Source organism: Carassius carassius, chromosome 26 (genome assembly GCF_963082965.1).
Source record: "Carassius carassius chromosome 26, fCarCar2.1, whole genome shotgun sequence".
In the NCBI taxonomy this organism is placed as follows: Eukaryota; Metazoa; Chordata; class Actinopteri; order Cypriniformes; family Cyprinidae; genus Carassius; species Carassius carassius.
In genome coordinates, this window is record NC_081780.1 from 26,686,960 (window position 1) to 26,708,778 (window position 21,819).

General features: G+C 39.8%; 2 protein-coding genes across 2 annotated transcripts in view; both read right to left on the reverse strand.

Moving 5' to 3' along the window:
- The window catches only part of LOC132106035 (gastrula zinc finger protein XlCGF57.1-like), a 228,718-nt gene that overhangs the window by 45,153 nt on the left and 161,746 nt on the right, over nucleotides 1–21,819 (reverse strand). The gene's annotated exons all lie outside the window — the stretch shown is intronic.
- LOC132105994 (uncharacterized) lies at nucleotides 14,869–19,183 on the reverse strand. The gene is made up of 5 exons (XM_059511576.1): nucleotides 19,139–19,183; nucleotides 19,017–19,070; nucleotides 16,644–16,913; nucleotides 16,472–16,555; nucleotides 14,869–15,334 (listed from the first exon to the last, which is right to left on the reverse strand). Exons 1-5 carry the CDS (start codon nucleotides 19,181–19,183, stop codon nucleotides 14,894–14,896), a joined length of 894 nt encoding a protein of 297 aa, XP_059367559.1. The 3' UTR covers nucleotides 14,869–14,893.

The following is a 21,819-nucleotide window of genomic DNA, read 5'->3' on the forward strand; positions in this document are numbered from 1 at the left end:
ATTTAGGTGTTAAATGGATAAAAAGTGAATATTGTCAAAATTTCTATTTTGAATAAATTCTGTTGTTTTTAACTTTTTATTTTATTTAGGAACACAGGTTCCAAAAAATATTAAGCAGCACAACAGTTGATAATATTATCAATACTGATAATAAATCAGCATGTGACACTGAAGACTCGAGTAATGATACTGAAAATACAGTGCTGCGTCACAGAAATAAATGAATAAAAATTACATTTAAAAGTAGGAAACCAATATTAAAAATTCTTCACAATATTACTGTGTATATATATATATATATATATATATATATACAGTAGGTGGCCAGCCTATCTGGGGCTTACCATCGCCGCGGCGTAATTCAGTCGCGTGTTAAAATCATTCGCGAAACTACCGCCAGGTGGTGCAAAGGGACGGATTGCGAAATGAATGTAATTGTAAAATGAGATAAAAGAAGGAAGTAAAACAACAATAACATTATGATCTAACATTGTAACATTTTAAAAAAAAAACATAAAAAAAATGTACAATTTGTTAATTTTTAAAATGTAGGATAGTCTTAGGCTACAGTCTACTAAACAAAAATTAAAAGAAGACTTTTACACAGGCCTATGTATATATATATATATATATATATATATATATATATATATATATATATATATATATATATATATATATAAAGCTAAATGTTTTAATTTCATTTTCATTTCGGTTCTTGGTTTAAAAATTTTTTTTCAGGTTCCATATGCAGAGCGAAATGGGAACGGTCCAGCATTTAGCAATAATTAGTATTAACTCTGTTATTATTCTTGATTTTTCAATCTACCAACACTTTGCATTTTTGAATTATGCCTTATGTGTGACCAAAAATTAAGTATTATTTGTTTCAGCTGTTTGATCGTGCTGGTGCCTCGCGCACATATTCACTGGAAACAGCAGTCGTTCACCAGACATTCGGCATGAGCACTTTGACATATTGTTAGTTATGTTTTTTTTTTCATCGATACTGAAACGCACACAGCCCATTTACCTCATGAATAATAGTTAAGCTTCAAATGGGCAACATCACAAATATGGAAACGTTTGGATTTCTCCCGATTGAGAAAGCCCAACCTTACCTTATGCTTAGCTTTAAATTATTATTATTATTATAATTTTTTATTACTAAGCTTATATTATTATATACTGCAATTATATTTATCCATTAGAATTATATATTTTTAATTATTGTTTTGTTCTGATAAATTTGTTACATTTAAAGGATTTGTTGTAAAATATTTTCTTATAGCCTATTTTCTTCCTCTCACAAACTCTTGATTTATTTTTTAGTCTGTTTAAAAAAAAACATGCAGCAAACGAAAATAGGTGATTAATCCGTTAAAATGAAACATATACACGACTCATATCTTTTTTTCCTCTGACAAACTTAATTTATTTTTTAGTGTTTAAAAAATAAAAAATAAAGAAAACATTCAGCAAATGAAAATAGGCGATTAATCCATTAAAATTTGTTACTCTTGGTTAAGAGTAATTATAATTATTTTACTTTAGAACAGAGCCTGGGACTAATCGAGGCTATCCAGGGTTTGTTTGTTTTTTTCATTGCATCTGAAAATGACTCTGGCGCAGATCAGCCTCCCGCGATGCTCAGCTGTGGACGATTTAAAAATGTTTGATATAAAGCAGTGGTTCTCAATCCGTCACGAATTCAAATGCGGCCCGCACCACATGCTGAATTTAAAAAAAAAAAAAAAAACTTTATCAGTTTGTAAATTTTTTTTTTACATGAATTAAAAAAGATTATGCTACTAATGAAATATAAGCTATATCCTAATGTTTTTATGTGAATTTTTTTCTTCATATATTATTTTCAGACATGAGCAGACCTACTGGCATAAGCATTTAACGAACACATACAAGCGCGCACTTTGGCAGAATTCAATTCAAATAGTCATCAACAGCCATTAGGTAAATTGCCTTTAAGGTAAAATTGCGCATCAGAATGGACAAATTTGTTTTTTAAGGGAGAAAAAAAAAGAAATTCAAAAAATGCCAGTGAATGAACATGTAGAAACTGTGAATAGTCGCAGTATCAGTATTGAAGGAGAAGTGCTGGATTTTCTTTTTTTTGCCCCGCAACTCACTTGAAGAAGTTCAGGCAAATAGAAACACCATACACTAGCAATCCTTAATTGAGGAAATGTGGCAAAACATCTCTGGAGAGAACCTCATATTAATAAATTCAAAAGTGCTTTCCATATTTGGATCAAAATAGGCTACATGTGTGAACGCACATTTTCTGAAATGTTGCGCGTCAGGTCATGCAAGCCTGCATCTTAAAGCCTCTGTCAAACTTTCTGCCTCCGCGAGTCCGCTATGGACCGTTAGGTAGGCGTGACGTAAAAATCGTCATTGGAGAGTGTGTGCCGAGGCTCTGAGCAGACGACCGCGCGGACAGGTGCGCGTGGTCAGTAGGCTTCAAAAGCACAATTGCACATGTGCAGGCAGTGTGAAGAAGCTCATTGCTACTCAAACCTGCGCAATCCGTCAATAGAAGAATATAAAGACAGTCAGATGTGCAATAATTCTAGGCAATTGCAGAGCGGACCATCAGCCTGCGCATTCAGAAGTATAAATTGAAGAAATCTGCGTCCGCGCTGGCCGTGTCTGCGTCTGGATTGCTCATGCGTAAATTATAACACAGGTGTTACAATTGCAACTTCTTTGTGTTATTCCTTTCAAGCTGAATCTCACAAAATTGGTCAGCTCCCGACAGCATCAGGTGTTTTATTTATGGGGAGTAGAATTTTTTATTTCAATGAATGTAATAGATTATATATCATAATAGTTAGGCTATAATATTATAAATCAGGTTGGTTTGTATTGCTGACATAATATGTAAATTGTATGCGACTTGCTCTTAGACCATAGTACAGCCCGCTGGAAAAAAAGGTTGAGAACCACTAGGTTGCTGTCCCATATTATAGGCTACAGGAATTGTTCATTTTAAAAAATCGAATTATATTGTTAGTTCTAATTATATTGTTAACAAAAGTTCATTTAGAACTTTTTTTACATATAAACTCCTTGAGAATTTAAAGTTAGTTTAATAGTATTTAAATTCAAGTTTAAAAAAAAAAGGTTTTAATTGCTTAAATTATTTTTTATTAATTAATAATATGTTATCATGTTTATTATTGTAAAAAATACGTGTTTATTCTTTAAGAAAACAAGGGAAAAAATAAGGGACAATCCGAATATTTGTTTTGCTTTACCTATTTATGTAGGCTACAATTATTGAAAAAAATAAAGTAAAAAATAATAAAATAATGTCATTAAAAAATGACCATTGGCCTGAGTAATTTCGACCATTATAGAATTGTGACTTTAGAGATTAGTCATTTAGCTGGTAAAAATACTGTGAAATTAATAATGGCATGGATTTTAGAGCATAACAACTGAAGGTTTATGATACATTAGCCAATAAAGCATTTTTTTAAAACAACGGAACTTAAATATTATTTCAACCATACAGCATGTGAATAAATAAAATGCATACATTTCATAACATTTCATTATTCATAAAATGCATAAAGTCTCTGGTATTTGGATTTGTACTTCAATATAATGAGCTCCAAGTTTAAGAATAGCCTCTCTCTCTCTCTCTCTCTCTCTCTCTCCCTCTTTAACAGCATTAGCTCAATAAAATACGTCTTCCTTCAGGTAGAATGAATGTTTTCTTGCTTGCTAAATGTTGGGCTCATGATCAATAAGTTTTATTCGCCTCAATCTGATTCAGTAAAGTCAAACCGCAGACAGTGAAGCTGCATCACTGAGCGCGCGAGTCCCGTGCGCTGTGAGGCGGGAACAGAGGATTCCGCTTGGTCCTAAAGCCTTTCCCCAAACATCCACGATCACAAATAACAATGATTTTCGTAAAATAATGATTAATTATTAATTGATGATTTGTTATTGTCATTATGGTCTTGTGAAAATAATAATATGGGCTGCGAGAAAATTATGAATACAAAGAGTACTGCTGCGTGCAAGCATGTTTCAGCCCAGTAACACACCGTTCCTCAGAGCCAAAACACAGACCGAATTCTGTTCAGCTGGAGGGGGTTGGGTTTTGGGTAGTTATTCATGGCTTGTGGGGGTTGAGATAAAGGTGTGAATTGCTCTTTCATATGGACAGTGTCTTATGAGGCTTTCACTTGCTGAACTGGTTTATATAGGACTGTTGTTTTGGTTATGTTCACAGTCCTGGCTCTCTCCGACGAGAGAAATGCAACATTCACAGATTACACAATGCATTTTTGTTTAAAAAAAATCTCAAGCTTTCTGTAGATATATATTTTAATGCATGTGAGACACCACGATATTAAGTTAATTAAAAAATTATACATTCATTATCATGAAAAAATTAAAGTGATGAGACGGCGCCTCCCTGTCATTAATGCACATTAATAATTTTTGCACAAACACTTGAAAATGAGCTTCGTGGTTTTCACCCGCTCCAAGAGCGCTCCATCACGAGTACAATTCATGCCATATAACAGCAAGAATTCATGTTAAACATATTTAGCTTGATCAGAAGGTTGACTGCAAGAATCGAGCGGGATGTTAAGAGTTTTGGTTTTTTTACTCATTATTTTCGGGTTAAAGCATGATTTAAACAGATTCACACACAATTGCTTTCGCAATAATGCGTTCAAACAAATGTAATCTTGCAGTGCTAAATTATCAGCATGCTATCTGATTTTGAAATCTTGAAGAAGTTAATCGATCTGTTTAGATAAAATAACTGACAAAGATGTTATTTTCATCACAAACAAAATTTTCACAGCAGAAAGCAGCAATTAAAGATGTAATGCTTACAATGTTATTAGTTTGGCATGTGATATAGGGAAAAAAGTTTACACATAGCTTAAGCCAATTTTTTTTTAAATTATTATTATTATTTTATATGCTATGTTATGAACATAACATTTCAAACATACTGAAATACTTTATTCACGGAGGCGGAGCGTGTTTCTGGTATCAGTGCGCGCGGAGGGGAAGTTGTTGCTGTTCACAGACTCTGCTGCGAGTGAGAGAGATGTTCACCCGATGAAATGAAGACGACCGCGGCTGCACAAGCACAGCACATCCGCCAAAAATCAACCTGCAGCAATGCTCGTTCATCGACTCGCCAAGCTTTACTTTTGTAGGTCGCATGGCAGTAAATAAATCGATAATATGACCATGCAGTCAATACAGATATTTAATAAAAACATTAAAACAAGCAGGGCTGTAAAATAAAACAATAAAAAACGCACGCCAGGTCTACACCGGACACAAGTGGAACGATCCAACAAAAGACAACAGAACCCAGTGATGGATACACTGGACACGATCCCCATCAGTGAACAGATGCTCGTTCTGTTTATGACAAAACTTTTCGCCTTGGGGCACAGATGACAACTTTCGCTTCTTTAACTTGTGGTTAAAGCGCCACTCAGCGGTCAAAGGCTGCAAATGCACTTTACAAACGCCGCGGCCGCAAAAGAGGCGTTTTCGATGTCTACTTAGTGTATATATACTAGGCTTGTGTGTTTGTCCCTAATTTTTTTCCCTTATTTTTCTATGATACTGTTAATCCACTTACATGAACTAAAATGGGCTAAAAATATTTCCAAACACGTTTCTATCTTTCATTGTAGAGTAGACTAATATTGATAAAAAATTGTACTGTGGTTTTAGTAGTGTCGGGAAAAAGCCCTCTAATGGGAGCTGCTGATAGAGATACAGGAAACACAGGTGATCTGAGAAACCTTAATAAGTAACTTAAAATGCTTTTTTAACAATATATTTAACCTATATCATCAAAGCATCTTTAAAACCTAAAAATGTAAATTCTCTTAAGATTTGTTTGTATGTTCTTTACATTATTCTCTCTTGTCTGCACTTCACCTCTGCTGTAGTTTATTTCTAATAAATCTGACATTGTATACTTCGTATTGTTGGCTCTTTGACTAATTGTGTATTTTCCTATATTCTTCCATGTTGATGACCGTGCAGCAGAGTTGGAGTGGACCTCTTGTTGAAGAACTTCTCCTGGCACTATGAACCATTTGACTAGTAAGAAAAACCACTAACATTCAAAAGTTTATCAGATATAAAAATGAGACACAGATGATAATAAAAAAAAGTGCTTTGAAATGAAAATTAATAATGGTAAGACAGAACCAGTACTGTGACTGTGCCTCACTTCAAAGTGAAACGGTCTGTAATGGTCATCTCCCATCCCAGATCGGTGGTGAACAGAGGTGGAAAGTAACGAATTACATTTACTCGCGTTACTGTAATTGAGTAGCTTTTTTGTGTACTTCTACTTTTTAAAGTATTTTTTTTAATCTGTAATTTTACTTTTACTTAAGTATATTTTGTTTGAAGTATTGTACTTCGCTACATTTTAAAACACATTAATTACTGAGTAAAAAAAAAAAATCGCTCCCTGGAAGCTATGTCAGTAAATAATGGGCAGGAGGGCAAACTGCCGCTAAAATCACAAGAAAGATGCAGACGGACAAAACAGGCGTTCGTGGTGCAGACACCGCTGAAAACGAAACCCCGTCATATTCTGAAGTTGAACTCAAGGAAATGAAGTGAACCCCTGGCCATATACTATGCTCTATTATGCTGTGTATGCTGTGCTTGCCTAGGGAGACCAAACTAGCAGTTTATAAAATCTCGACAAGACATCAACCCCACGTAAGCATAGAGGTGAGCTAAATAATTGGGTCATTGCATTGGTGGTTAAAATGATGCTTTGACATTTTAGCAAGAGGTTTTGCACAAATTAGCCAAAAAGATTGGTGCGGAGTGTGCGATATATATTGTCTGCAATAATATCATAATTGTTGTTTTAATGATGTACGCGCGCATTTAGAGTGTTCTTTCACTGTGTGATTCAGTCTGTTGAAATGCATTTAGAATGAAATCAATCAAAATCATTTAGAATCAAAATCACACAAAGAATGCTGTCTTTTCCTCTAAAAATCATAATCACACACACACACACACATACATACATACATATATATATATATATATATATATATATATATATATATATATATATATATATATATATATATATATATAGATCAGTGGGGATTTCTTTAAGACTGCAAGGGAAGCTCAGCTTCCCCTCTAATGTAAAAAAAAAACCCAACGGTCAAATATGTACTATTGTGTATTATGTATTGTGTTAATCAGCTACGTGTCGGCTGACTCGATTTTCTTCTCATACATTCCCGTAGCGTCACAGTGCATTTCCCTGTTGAAGCCGAGCGTCCATTGACTTCGATGGGGCTGCTTTGAACAGTTTTTTTCAGTGCTCCGAAGCTAGACGGTCATTGGATAAATGCTGCGATTATGTCCCGCCCACGGACGCTCAGCGTCTCTGGAGGTGAATGAAGACTGGGCTTCCGCGTGATGATTGGAGGATCTGTCGATCTCCTTTTGACTGACAGCGGTCTGCACCATAAGAAGTCGGCGAAGCTGTTTCACGCTCAGTCCCATGATCGCGGATTTCTCAAGTGTATTCGAAAGACAAACTGCGGCAATATTTCTTGATATTTGTAAAATGCAGAACCACCACAAAATTAAATTGGTAACTAAGACAGATTGAAGAAATGAAGAAATGTGCGCGCGCACACACACACACACACACTATAGCCATCTAGTGGTTAAAGTGATTTATTAAAATTTTTAAACTGAATTTCCCCAAAAATGGGCAAAAATCTTACATTAAACCTTATAAAATTATCCATGGTATCCCCATGTATGAAAGTTAGAAATCTGGGTCTTTTATGAAGTGAATTTAACCTGAAATGCTTTTTTCTTTTTTTGTAAAAAAAAAAAAGCCTATTTAAATAAATATTTATTTATTTATAGAAATGTAAAAGATTTAAATCCTCCAAAAACTGTACAAAGTTTAGTAAAAACATAAATGAACAGAGTAAAATTATATTTGTAAAAAATTTAAATATTTTACTATTACAAAATGAAATGTTATTGTCTGGGGTCAAAAAGACCCCGAGTGTCACTACAAATGAAGACCATCAGAGGGTTATAATGTAGGCCGAAAATGAGCTTCCCCTCTTTGAAAGACCAGCAGCCGCCACTAATATATATATATATATATATATATTTTTTTTTTTTTTTTTTTTTTTTTACAACAGGACAGTAAACTAAGAGACTTGCGTTTTAGACACCATATTGCCGGTTTTTGCTCTATTTCTACAACAAAAATTTATTCCAAACACAGCCACCAAAGCAAAATTTTGCATCTCTGAGCAACATGACAGTGTTTCGTTCCTGAATGAATCAACCGTTTAAATGATTTGGTTCAATCGCAATGACTCACTTATTAACAGTGACTTGCTGACACATACTGGCCATTTTAATTTCACATTTAAAGTATCTTTTGATTTTTTTTTTTTTTTTATAATTAAGTTTTTATAATTTCAAATGAGTATTCAACATTTTATGTCTGGCATATCAAAACATTATTCATGCATTTGTAACTGCAGGTTAAATGCATTCTTGTCCTGCACTAAACAGTGTAATACATCTAAATGCCACGTCCGATGAAGCTTTTGCATTTCCTCTGTATTGAAAAGATGAGTTTGTTGATACTGATTTGCCAGATAACAGCCCAAATGTTTTATTATTCTAAATAACTGATTCCTTTAATTAAAAACAACTAGTTTGAGATTAATAGACCTATCCCAGGAGTGTCAAACTCAGTTCCTGGAGGGCCATAGCCCTAACCCTGCTCCAGCACACATATCATGTAGTTTTCAAATAAACCTAAATGATTAGATTAGCTGGATCAGGTGTGTTTAATTAGGGTTAAATCTAAACTGTGCAGGACTGTGGCCCTCCAGGAACTGAGTTTGACACCCTTGGTCTGTCCCATTTTTGACTCCCTCCCACTGGTTAAAATGTAACTAAGTAATTTTTACTCTGAGTAAATTTTAAATGAGCTACTTTTTACTTTTACTTGAGTGGATTTTTTAGACTGGTACTTTTACTTGTACTTAAGTAAAATTTCATTAATGTAATGGTACTTTTACTTGAGTAGAATATTTTTGTACTCTTTCCACCTCTGGTGGTGAAGGTGGGATTTATAAGTAAGATTTTCTAAACTTTAAATGTAGTAAAGTGTTTGTTCAAGTAGACTTTGTTGCTTGTGGAAACCTCACACACGACTGAATCTTATTTTGACCGATCTTATTTGAACTCTTGAAAACTGTTCACCAAAGACTACATTTCAGTCCAGCAGAATTTTCTGCACACTTCACCACCAAGATCAAAATGAGCATTGTGAATGTAAAAGATTCACATTACATTTATAACAACCATTGTTAATATTTTAATTATATTGAATTATATCATGCCTTGAAAGTGGACAATACCAGATTTTTTGACCAAACATATTTAGGGTTCAGATCGCTCTATGCGTGGAGAATAATGCATTAATAATTCTTTTTTTAATTATTTTTTTTAAATGGCATTTATTTGCCAGCCTGTGCGTGTTTCTCATTAAAAAGTGTGCAAATTTCGGATTTGCATCCTCGGTACTTCGGAATTTGCGAGTTCGACTCGGGAGTTTGATCTCCCGCGCACAAAACGACGCAAGTCCGGTGATTCTGTAAACAGCAGCGTACTTGTTAACATCCATCAGCTCGCCTTGGCTAACGCAATTTTCCTCACTGTATATTTCCAATAAGACGAAATAGGCAATGATATCAAATACCACTGACTCCTTTCGTTTTCATTTAAACCTAATATTAGCTGCAGAAATGGACTTCATTCAGGGAAATGTGTAGGATATATATACAGGTCCTTCTCAAAAAATTAGCATATTGTGATAAAGTTCATTATTTTCCATAATGTAATGATTAAAATTAAACTTTCATATATTTTAGATTCATTGCACACCAACTGAAATATTTCAGGTCTTTTATTGTTTTAATACTGATGATTTTGGCATACAGCTCATGAAAACCCAAAATGCCTGTTTAATACAAAAAAAGTCAACCTTCAAATAATTATGTTCAGTTATGCACTCAATTATTGGTCGGGAATCCTTTTGCAGAAATGACTGCTTCAGTGCGGCGTGGCATGGAGGCAATCAGCCTGTGGCACTGCTGAGGTGTTATGGAGGCCCAGGATGCTTCGATAGTGGCCTTGAGCTCATCCAGAGTGTTGGGTCTTGCGTCTCTCAACTTTCTCTTCACAATATCCCACAGATTCTCTATGGAGTTCAGGTCAGGAGAGTTGGCAGGCCAATTGAGCACAGTAATACCATGGTCAGTAAACCATTTACCAGTGGTTTTGGCACTGTGAGCAGGTGCCAGGTCGTGCTGAAAAACGAAATCTTCATCTCCATAAAGCTTTTCAGCAGATGGAAGCATGAAGTGCTCCAAAATCTCCTGATAGCTAGCTGCATTGACCCTGCCCTTGATAAAACACAGTGGACACACACCAGCAGCTGACATGGCACCCCAGACCATCACTGACTGTGGGTACTTGACACTGGACTTCAGGTATTTTGGCATTTCCTTCTCCCCAGTCTTCCTCCAGACTCTGGCACCTTGATTTCCGAATGACATGCAACATTTGTCCAAAAGTCCAGTGCTGCTTCTCTGTAGCCCAGGTCAGGCGCTTCTGCCACTGTTTCTGGTTCAAAAGTGGCTTGACCTGGGGAATGCGGCACCTGTAGCCCATTTCCTGCACACGCTTGTGCACGGTGGCTCTGGATGTTTCTACTCCAGACTCAGTCCACTGCTTCCGCAGGTCCCCCAAGGTCTGGAATCGGTCCTTCTCCACAATCTTCCTCAGGGTCCGGTCACCTCTTCTCGTTGTACAGCGTTTTTTGCCATACTTTTTCCCTCCCACAGACTTCCCACTGAGGTGCCTTAATACAGCACTCTGGGAACAGCCTATTCGTTCAGAAATTTCTTTCTGTGTCTTACCCTCTCGCTTGAGGGTGTCAATGATGGCCTTCTGGTCAGCAGTCTTACCCATGATTGCGGTTTTGAGTAATGAACCAGGCTGGGAGCTTTTAAAAGCCTCAGGAATCTTTTGCAGGTGTTTAGAGTTAATTAGTTGATTCAGATGATTAGGTTAATAGCTTGTTTAGAGAACCTTTTCATGATATGCTAATTTTTTGAGATAGGAATTTTGAGTTTTCATGAGCTGTATGCCAAAATCATCAGTATTAAAACAATAAAAGTTGGTTTCAGTTGGTGTGCAATGAATCTAAAATATATGAAAGTATAATATTTATCATTACATTATGGAAAATAATGAACTTTATCACAATATGCTAATTTTTTGAGAAGGACCTGTACAGCCTACATTGCAATGAAACGAAATATTATATCAATTTCCTTTTTATTTTCATTTTAACATATAGATCAGTTGAATGAAAAGAAAAAGATTGCCTGTTAAATTTACACAAAATGAATTATATTTTATGCTTAACCACTAAAGAGGCATCAGAGCCAGCGGCACATATCAGAAGGTCTAGCCGAGGTGAGGCTGCTCTTGGATACATGAGCACTGAGCTCCCGCTAATCACGTGGAGGTGATCATCTCCGAAATTGGTGAAACAGAAAAAATGCCTCCAGCCGATTTTTTTTTGAAACACCCAAAATGTTGGGGAATCAGCTTTTAGTTTCTAGAGTTGCCAATGAATGTTTGCATTTTTGTTTTTGTGCACTGCAAGGGACTGTTTTCTTAATCCTGCTCCCACTGAATTCCTGACCATTATTGCCTGTTCCTGTGATTTTTGTGTCCAGTCCCGCCAACTCCAGCAAGCATTCTAATATTTCATAATTTTCATGCATCAGGGTGCATCTATCAATATGCAGAGTATTTAAATCTCTTGAATGAGTGCTCGTTGTTCACTTTCACTTCTGTTTAAGTAAGATCAGATGTTTGTCAATAAGCTCAGGATCTTTTGAGCAGCAAATCCTCCACCATGGTCTATCAGCCACCTTCCTCTCCTCAACCCGTGAGGAGATGTTTTTAGCTGTTTCTTGAAGATGGCTATGGACTCAGCTGCTAGGATTGAGTTAGGCAGGTCATTCCACCAGGAGGGAACAGTTAATATAAAAGCCTATGAAAGGGATTTTGTGCCTCATGCGACGTTCACTTCCAGAATGCAAGCTTATAGAGGCACATAAGTCTGAAGTAATGAATTTAGGTAAAGAGGTGCAGAACCTGAGGTGTTTTTGTAGGCAAACATTAAGGGAATTGAAGAATTATTGTTCAGTATTTAGGGGGAAAATCCAAGACAACATCCAGAGCAGAGAGAGATGATGGCCTAGATCCAGAAAAAGTCAGAGCAATTATGAGTAAGTTATTAATTTGTCTATTTAAAGGGGTGGTTTACCGTTTTTTTTTCTTTTTTTTTTCTAGACATGGTTGTGTTTATGTGTTGAGGTCTAACGTGTGTTCATGCTTTGTTAAAAAATATATATAGAACTTGCATATACCTTTCATCATTGATGGTGCCTTTCCAGATGTGTAAGCTGCCCATGCCACACGCACTCATGCAACCTCATACCATCAGAGATGCAGGCTTCTGAACTAAGCGCTGATAACAACTTAGACTATGGCATCAGCATCCGAAGGGATAGGGATAGTCCTTGTCCTCTTTAGTCCGGATGACATGGCGTCTCAGTTTTCCAAAAAGAACTTCAAATTTTGATTCGTCTGACCACAGAACAGTTTTCCACTTTGCCACAGTCCATTTTAAATGAGCCTGCTGTAATTTAGCCGGCAACAGTGAATGGCACTGTGGATTGTGTTCACCAACAATGTTTTCTGGAAGTATTCTTGAGCCCATGTTGTGATATCCATTACAGTAGCATTCCTGTATGTGATGCAGTGCCGTCTAAGGGCCTGAAGATCACGGGGATCCAGTAAGGTTTTCCGGCCTTGACCCTTACGCACAGAGATTGTTCCAGATTCTCTGAATCTTTGGATGATATTATGCACTGTAGATAATGATAACTTTTTAAAACTATTTGCAATTTTTCTCTGAGAAACTCCTTTCTGATATTGCTCTACTATTTTTCGCTGCAGCATTAAAGGGATTGGTGATCATCTGGCCATCTTGACTTCTGAGAGACACTGCCACTCTGAGAGGCTCTTTTTATACCCAATCATGTTGCCAATTGACCTAATAAGTTGCGAATTAATCTTCCAGCTGTTCCTTATATGTACATTTAACTTTTCCGGCCTCTTATTGCTACCTCTCACAACTTCTTTGGAATGTGTAGCTCTCATGAAATCCAAAATGAGTCAATATTTGGCATGACATTTCAAAATGTCTCACTTTCAACATTTGATATGTTATCTATATTATATTGTTAATATAATTCTCCCATCCCTACTCGCGACCGCTCGCACCTCATGTTTGCGGCTGAATGTTCATAATTGATGGATGGACATCTATGCCCGGGTAAAGGACATCAGCAATCCGGCGCAGAGAAAAGAAGACTAAAGAAAGTAAAAAAAAAAAAAAAAAACGGCATAAAGTTGGCTTGACGTTGGACGTTCGAGAGTCTCAAATCTAGGGACTGTCTCTAAAGTTACTTGCGATATTGGTATACACTTTTCTAACGTCAGTAGCATTTGAGGAGAATGACTAACAGTCATAAAAACAACTCTAATTGTTCATCTAGGTGTCAGCTATAATGCACAATTGAATTGAATGTTTGATATTTATTAAAATAAACTGTAAATCTATGCTAAAATAAATTATAAATCATTTAGGTAAAAACAAGGCCCGTTTATCACTTTCAGGCACAATCCTGTGAAAGTTTTTTTTTTTTTTTTCAGGTTCCCTTACGAAAATTACCCATGGTTTTAACAATAACACCACAGATCATCGTTCTTGTAGCCATGGTAACTGCAAATTAACCATGGTTTTGTTACTTCAAATAATAATTTACAAAGAACTATTAATATACTGTAATATTTTTTTGTTGTTGCTATAAAAACAGACCTAAGCCATCAATATGTCAGGAACACAACTGGACACAGATGCAGGTTATAGTGTGAGAATTTATTCAAAAAGAAAAAACTCCCTCCAACAAACAGAAACAGGCCGGGAAATAAGGGAAAAAGGTCCAACAGAAAAATAAGAGACTTCAATGTGCTTGCGTAAACACCCGGCAGGGGGCGCCCAACGGCGCGGCCGCATAGAGAGCGGAGGAGGGAGGAAGACACGAGAGAGCCCGTAACGGAGCGAACCAAAAACACTTCTGAGGAATGCAGGTGCCCAGTCTAGGAAATGAGGGAGGGGAAAAAATAGAAAACAAAACAAAACCAGTAGCAGCAGACAATGGCACGACAGAACAGGACTAGACAGAATGGCTACACATGGGCTGTAGTCAAACAACGATCTGGCACCGATTGGCGCGACAGACGGGAATAAATAGAGCAAGAGATGAACAGACATTGAATTCAGGTGAGTGGAGTCAAACAATTAGAAGCGGAAACTGTAGTAATGAGGGGGAGGGAGGAACGCCACAGATAGGTGCGAGACGGACAATCAAAACCAAAACAAAACACCATGTGCACACGAAATGCAGACATAAACAAAAACACACACACACCGAAGAACTGGGAGATCAGACAAGCGGACATGAGAGTACTCCCCCTCTGACGGACGCCACCAGGTGCCGCAGCAAGGGGCTCACCTCGTCACCGGTAGAAGTCCTCGACCAGTGTCCGATCCAAGATGTCCCTGGCCAGGACCCAACTCCTCTCCTCTGGACCATAGCCCCCCCAGTCCACAAGATATTGAAAGCCCCGACCCCTATGTCGGACATCTAGCAACTTCCGCACCGTATAGACCGGGGAGCCATCCACTAGATGGGGGGGAGGGGGGGGTTGGGGCTGATGGAACAAGATGGGAATGGAACACAGGTTTAACCCTGGAAACATGGAAAACAGGGTGCACCCGACCAAGCGTGGTAGGGAGCTTGAGCTGCACCGCTGCCGGACTCAGGACCTTGGTGATCCGGTATGGGCCAATGAACCTGGGTGCCAACTTACGTGAGGCTACCCTGAGAGGCAGGTCCTTGGTGGAAAGCCATACCCTTTGACCACACATATAGCGGGGTGCAGGAGTCCGGTGACGATTGGCCGCTGCTTTGGTCTGCCTATTAGCCTGGGCCAAGGCCGCCTTAGCTTTCTTCCAGGTGCGTCGACACTGTCGGACAAAAGCCAAAGCAGACGGGACCGCAGCTTCGGGTTCCTGTGTGGGAAACAAGGGAGGTTGATAACCAACAGAACACTGGAATGGGGACATACCTGTGGCAGAAGCCGGAAGTGAGTTATGGGCGTATTCTACCCAGGACAGCTGTTGACACTAGGAGCTGGGATTGTGGGATGCCAGGCAGCGAAGAGTGCGTTCCAAATCCTGGTTTGCCCGCTCGGACTGCCCGTTGGTCTGGGGATGGAAACCTGATGACAGACTCGTAGAGGCCCTGATCTGCCGACAGAACTCCCTCCAAAACCGAGAGACAAACTGGGAACCCCTGTCAGAGACCACATCGACCGGAAGACCATGAATCCGGAATACGTGATCAACCATCACCTGTGCAGTGTCTTTGGCTGAGGGGAGCTTGGGAATGGGAATGAAATGGGCCGCCTTAGAGAAACGGCCCACCACCGTAAGAATGATGGTGTTACCTATGGATTCCGGGAGGCCAGTGACAAAATCAAGGGCCAAATGTGACCAGGGGCGAGAAGGGATGGGCAACGGGTGGAGCAGACCACTGGGAGGCGCATTGGAAGTCTTGTTCTGAGCGCACACCGAGCAGGCAGCCACAAACTGCCTGACATCCTTGGCCATGGATGGCCACCAGAATCGCTAACGGATGGCAGCCAGCGACCTCCGGACTCCTGGATGACAGACTAGCCTGGACGAGTGACCCCACTGGATCACTTCAGAGCGCAACTTGGTGGGAACAAACATATTACCCGATGGACCCCCCTTCGGCACAGGACCCTTAAGTAGGGCCTCCTCTACTCGTCTCGATGTCCCAAGAGAGGGATGCCACCACCACCCCTTTGGGCAAGATGGTGTCTACTGACTTCTTCCCCTCAGGAGCCTCAAAGAGAAGAGAGAGCACATCGGGCTTGACATTCTTGGACCCGGGCCTGTAATTGAACCGACCCAAGAAGAGGGCCCAGCGAGCCTGTCGGGAGCTCAGCCTCCTGGCCGAACGGATGTACTCGAGGTTCTTATGATCCGTCCAGACCAGGAAGGGCCGAGCTGCGCCCTCCAACCAGTGCCAGCCTGACCATCAACAACTCACGATTACCTATGTCGTAATTCCGTTCTGGGGACTCAGGCGGTGGGAGAAAAAGGCACAGGGATGCACCTTACCATCCTCGTGTGACCGCTGAGATTGGACCGCGCCCACACCGACATCTGAGGCATCCACCTCAACAATGAATTGACGTTCAGTGTCTGGAATAAACAAGACAGGAGCAGAGATAAAACGGGACTTTAATTTATCAAAGGCCTCCTGTGCCCCAGTATTCCACTTGAACGGTACCTTGGGAGAGGTGAGTGCCGTTAAAGGTGCAGCAATCTGACCAAAGTTCCGGATGAACCGCCGATAGAAGTTGGCAAACCCCAGGAACCGCTGCAGAGCTTTACGAGAGTCAGGAGCTGGCCATTTGGCAATGGCCCTTACCTTACAGGGGTCCGCTTTGATCTCCCCCGCAGAAACAACGAACCCCAGGAACGGAACCAACTGGGCATGGAAGACGCACTTCAGGTGATAGGCATTCCGAAGATCTAGCTTGGTGAAGACCTTGGCTCCCTGCAATAGCTCAAAGGCAGACGACATAAGAGGCAAGGGGTACCTGTTCTTAATAGTGATGTCATTCAGGCCTCGGTAATCTATACAAGGACGCAAGGAGCCGTCCTTTTTCTTGACAAAGAGGAACCCAGCACCTGCAGGAGATGAAGAGGGTCAGATGAGACCGGCTTTGAGGGATTCATTAACCCTCTGGAGTCTAAGGGTATTTTTGGAGCCTGGAGAAGTTTTGTCATGCCCTGACATTTGTGCTTTTTTCAGTTTCTTATAAATATCTAAATGGGTAAAGACTAATCTCACTGTAATCAGCACAAACTGGGCTGTAATAATATGTGAAATGCATGTATGTACATGATTGTGTTTTTGAGAAAAAAAATATTATGCGTGGTTAGTGAAAAACTAAAAATGTTAAAACGCTTGAATAAGGCAAAAAAACACATAAATAACAATGGTTCCCGGGATTTTTGAGAACTGGAGCTTGTAGCCTAGAATTTTTCTTTCTAAATGATGTGAAAATCATCTTGTTTACTCACTCACAGAAAACAATATATTGATTTAAATTTTCTAAGACACTTTTTGTTGGTAAAAGTCATATGCGAGTAGGCGTCAACTACCATGAATATCATTGTGATTTACACCTGAGAAGACAAAGGCCTGCATAATGAGCTGCATAATGAGCCTTTCAGTCATCTGTGCCACTGTGAGTGAGGAGTTACAAGAGAGAATGTGAGAACAAAATAAATCTATATAATTTAATGTTTGTAGTTTATTAAGAATATATTTAATTATCCCACAACATAATTTAATATCCACTTGGGGGAGCAGTTAAACAGTTTATTAGAAACAATCAAAGCTGACTTTCAAACAAATTGCTTGGCATGCTTACTCCAGTCACACAATCCTTCAGAAATCCTTTTAACAATCTTATTTTCTACAAAAAAAAAAAAAAAAAAAAATTTGTTGTTATTATTATCATCATTATTATTAATGTTGAAAAGAGCTGAGAATATTTTTCTGGGTTTTTAGGGGGAATAAATTGAAAGAAAAGCATTGTTTTTACATTTGTTACAGTTATCTATTTGTGACATTTATATTATTTACATCAAGCTTTTGAAGGGTATAGTGTTGTATATTGTTATTGAAACTTCATAATGTTTCACTTGATTATACATTTAGTCAGGAATTATAGTTTGGAGAAAGTCTAACTAGTAAAACGTTTACACGTTATGTGAAAACTAGTACAAGTATATAAATAAATAAAAAGAGACTTACTCATGTTTATGATCTCTGCTGAATAAAGTGCTTCATTCTTTTTTTCTGAGGAAATCCATTTCTCAAATCCTCAACCACATCACATCTTTTTGGGGTGAATTATGTGTTATTCCTCTCATCGCGAAGCAAACAGTAAAATAAAAAAAACTTGAACAGTCTCGCTGCTTTTTCTTCTGTTATGGGCGTATTCAAGCCGCGCACTTAAGTTTGAATCTGAATAGCACGTTCAGCGCGGGGGCATGGTCACATTAGATATAATGAAGGGAGACATGAAAAACAGACATCGCGTTGTTTTCATATGGATTACTTTATCACAGAATATCTGTTTTCGGCGGCACTTGTTTAGTTTAAAAATAGACATGTCAAGCTTTCTATAGGTATCTCTCTCATGTATTTTCGTTGAGTATTCACGGAGTTACAGTTCATTTAAATGACGTGTTTGTAAAAGAAGATCAGCGCAGACAAAGGCTGCAGACAACGCACCTTGTTTGTTATCTTTATTTTATAAGTGCACAAAGTTTTGTTGTTATTATGTCTGTATCCAAAAAAAAGTAGACCCTTTACAGATTCGATTGATGTATTGCTCTTATCTGTACGATTAAAACTGAAAGTCTAATTTAAGTTCTTTTCGGGGTTATCAGGAGAAAATGACTCAAAACGCGTATCCGCGTTAATCGACTTGAGAGGGTTAATGTATTTGTCCATGGCCTCTCTTTCAGGACCTGAAAGGGAAAACAAGTGACCCTTGGGCGGAGAAGTGCCTGGGAGGAGCTCAATGGCAAAATCATAAGGGCGATGTGGAGGTAACGAGGTGGCCTGGGACTTACTAAACACCTGGCACAGGTCGTGGTACTCCACCGGGACCCCCTTCAAATCAGCAGCCTCCACCTGCAAGACAGGACACACAGACACAGGAAAAGAGGCAGCACCCAAACAAGACGCAAGACAAAACTTACTCCAAGACGAGACAGAGTTGCTGGACCAATCCACGTGAGGGCCATGTTGCACCAACCACGGGTGCCCCAGGACTATGGGAGCACTCGGGGATTCAAGAAGGTACAGCATGGTCACCTCACGGTGATTGCCCAAGACTATTAGATTGACAGGAGGAGTAGCATAGGAGGCAGTGGTGATCAAAGTGCCATTCAATGAACGGATTGGAATAGGTTCAGGAAGAGGAATGACAGGAATCCCCCAACGGGTGGCTAGAGAGAGATCCATAATGTTGCCCTCAGCTCCCGAGTCAACCAGTGCTGCACAGGAGTTAGAGACATCACCAAACTGAATTGAGACAGGAAGGAGAGTGCGAGAGGAGGGGAGATGCAATAAAGGGGTAGCGCTCACCAGGATCCCCCTCTTTACTGGTGAGCCTTGACTTTTAACGGACAGCCTGCTGTGAAGTGACCGGATTTGGCACAATACAGACACAGCCCTAGGGCGAAGCGTTGCTGCTTCTGTTGAGGAGTGAGCCGAGGGCGCCCCACCTGCATAGGCTCAGGCTCAGTGGTTTCTGTGGGGGAAACAGGTGACGACTCCTCAGTCCTCAAGGGTGGACGAACTGCCAGGGCTTACGGCGAAGGCGACCCTCGATCCGCAATGCCATATTAACAAAATCATCAAAGTCACGTGGCAAGTCCTGAGTGGCCAGCTCATCCTGGATGTCATCCTCTAGCCCTGCACGGAACATAGCTCGACAGGCCTCCTCATTCCAATCGCAGGTCGCTGCCAGAGTCTTGAAATGAATCGCGTAGTCCGTCACTGAGCGACCCGCCTGACGGAGCCGTGCTAGCTGGACAGCCGCTTCCTGACCTCTGGCAGAGCGGTCAAATAGCCTCTCCATCTCCTGGTGGAAATCCTTAAAAGAGGCGCAACAGGGAGCTTGAGTCTCCCAGACGGTGGTTCCCCAGTCTCTAGCCTTGCCAGTTAGAAGAGTCAATACATAAGCCACTTTGGAAATCTCAAGTGCGTATGTGCGTGGCTGCAAGGCAAACACCAGCGAACACTGGGACAAGAAAGCCCGGCAGGAATTGGGGTCCCCATCGTAGGGTGGTGGGTTATTGCATCTGGGCTCAGGCTCATGGCGAGGAAGATGGTGAGCTGCACCACCCTTTGCAGCCTCTCGTTGCAGCTCTTGGATGCAGGTGGTCAGCTCAGCCACTTGGTTGGCTAGGAACTCCACCTCCCTTGTGGTGTTCGTCAATCTGGCTTCGTGCTGGCCCAAAAGAACACCCTGCTGGGTGACTGCGGTTCTGACAGGATCTGCGCCTGCTGTGTCCATCTTGGCCAGATCGTTCTGTAAGGAACTCAACTGGACACAGATGCAGGTTATAGTGTGAGAATTTATTCAAAAAGTCCAAAAGAAAAAACTCCCTCCAACGAACAGAAACAGGCCGGGAAATAAGGGAAAAAGGTCCAACAGAAAAATAAGAGACTTCAATGTCTTTGCGTAAACACCCGGCAGGGGGCGCCCGGCGGCATGGCCGCGTAGAGAGCGGAGGAGGGAGGAAGACACGAGAGAGCCCGTAACGGAGCAAACCAAAAACACTTCTGAGGAATGCAGGTGCCCGGTCTAGGAAATGAGGGAGGGGAAAAAAATAGAAAACAAAACCAGTAGCAGCAGACAATGGCACGACAGAACAGGACTAGACAGAATGGCTACACATGGGCTGTAGTCGAACAACGATCTGGCACCGATTGGCGCGACAGACGGGAATAAATAGAGCAAGAGATGAACAGACATTAAATTCAGGTGAGTGGAGTCAAACAATTAGAAGCGGAAACTCTAGTAATGAGGGGGAGGGAGGAACGATCAAAACCAAAACAAAAGACCATGTGCACACGAAATGCAGACATAAACAAAAACACACAACACCGAAGAATTGGGTGATCAGACAGCGGACATGACACAATAGCCTCTATTTGTAAACACTGACACGTGCGAGTTGAGGAGCATTGAGGATGCCAGCGTTGGGGTGCTGGCCAACAGGTTAAAATGACTTGGTTAATAATAACACTGTTAAAATACATAATGTAGGCCAGTGGTTCCCAACCTTTTTCAACTAGCGGCCCACACAACCAAACACATATGTTTGAGCGGCCCAGTCCAAAAAAATTAACTGACCCCGCTACTGTTGGGTTAATAAGTACTCAGAAGCTAGATTGTTAACTGTCTTTACTGAATGAACTGGCAATGAACAGAAAATAACTCGGGCTGGCACAGCTCTGCAAAATGGGAAAACCAGATCCAGACAGTCAGTGGAGCAAGCAATCAGGAGGAAACATGTTGACAGCCATTTATACTCATTTGAATTTGTTGTTCTGTAGCATATGCAGCTAAATTTTCTAAGATATCTAAGATAATATTCAGTGAGCTCGAAGAGTGGAAGCATAGTTACAGTTTAATATTTATTTTTGTTATTTAATTATATATATATATATATATATATATATATATATATATATATAAATAGATATATATATATATATATATATATATATATATATATATCTATAGATATATATATACATGAAATGATGTTATGTTATGACTTAGACTTTTTTACATATGTTAACAACATTATTATTTCTTTTAATAGTAATTGGCGGCCCACCTGCAATGCCATCGGCCCACAGGTTG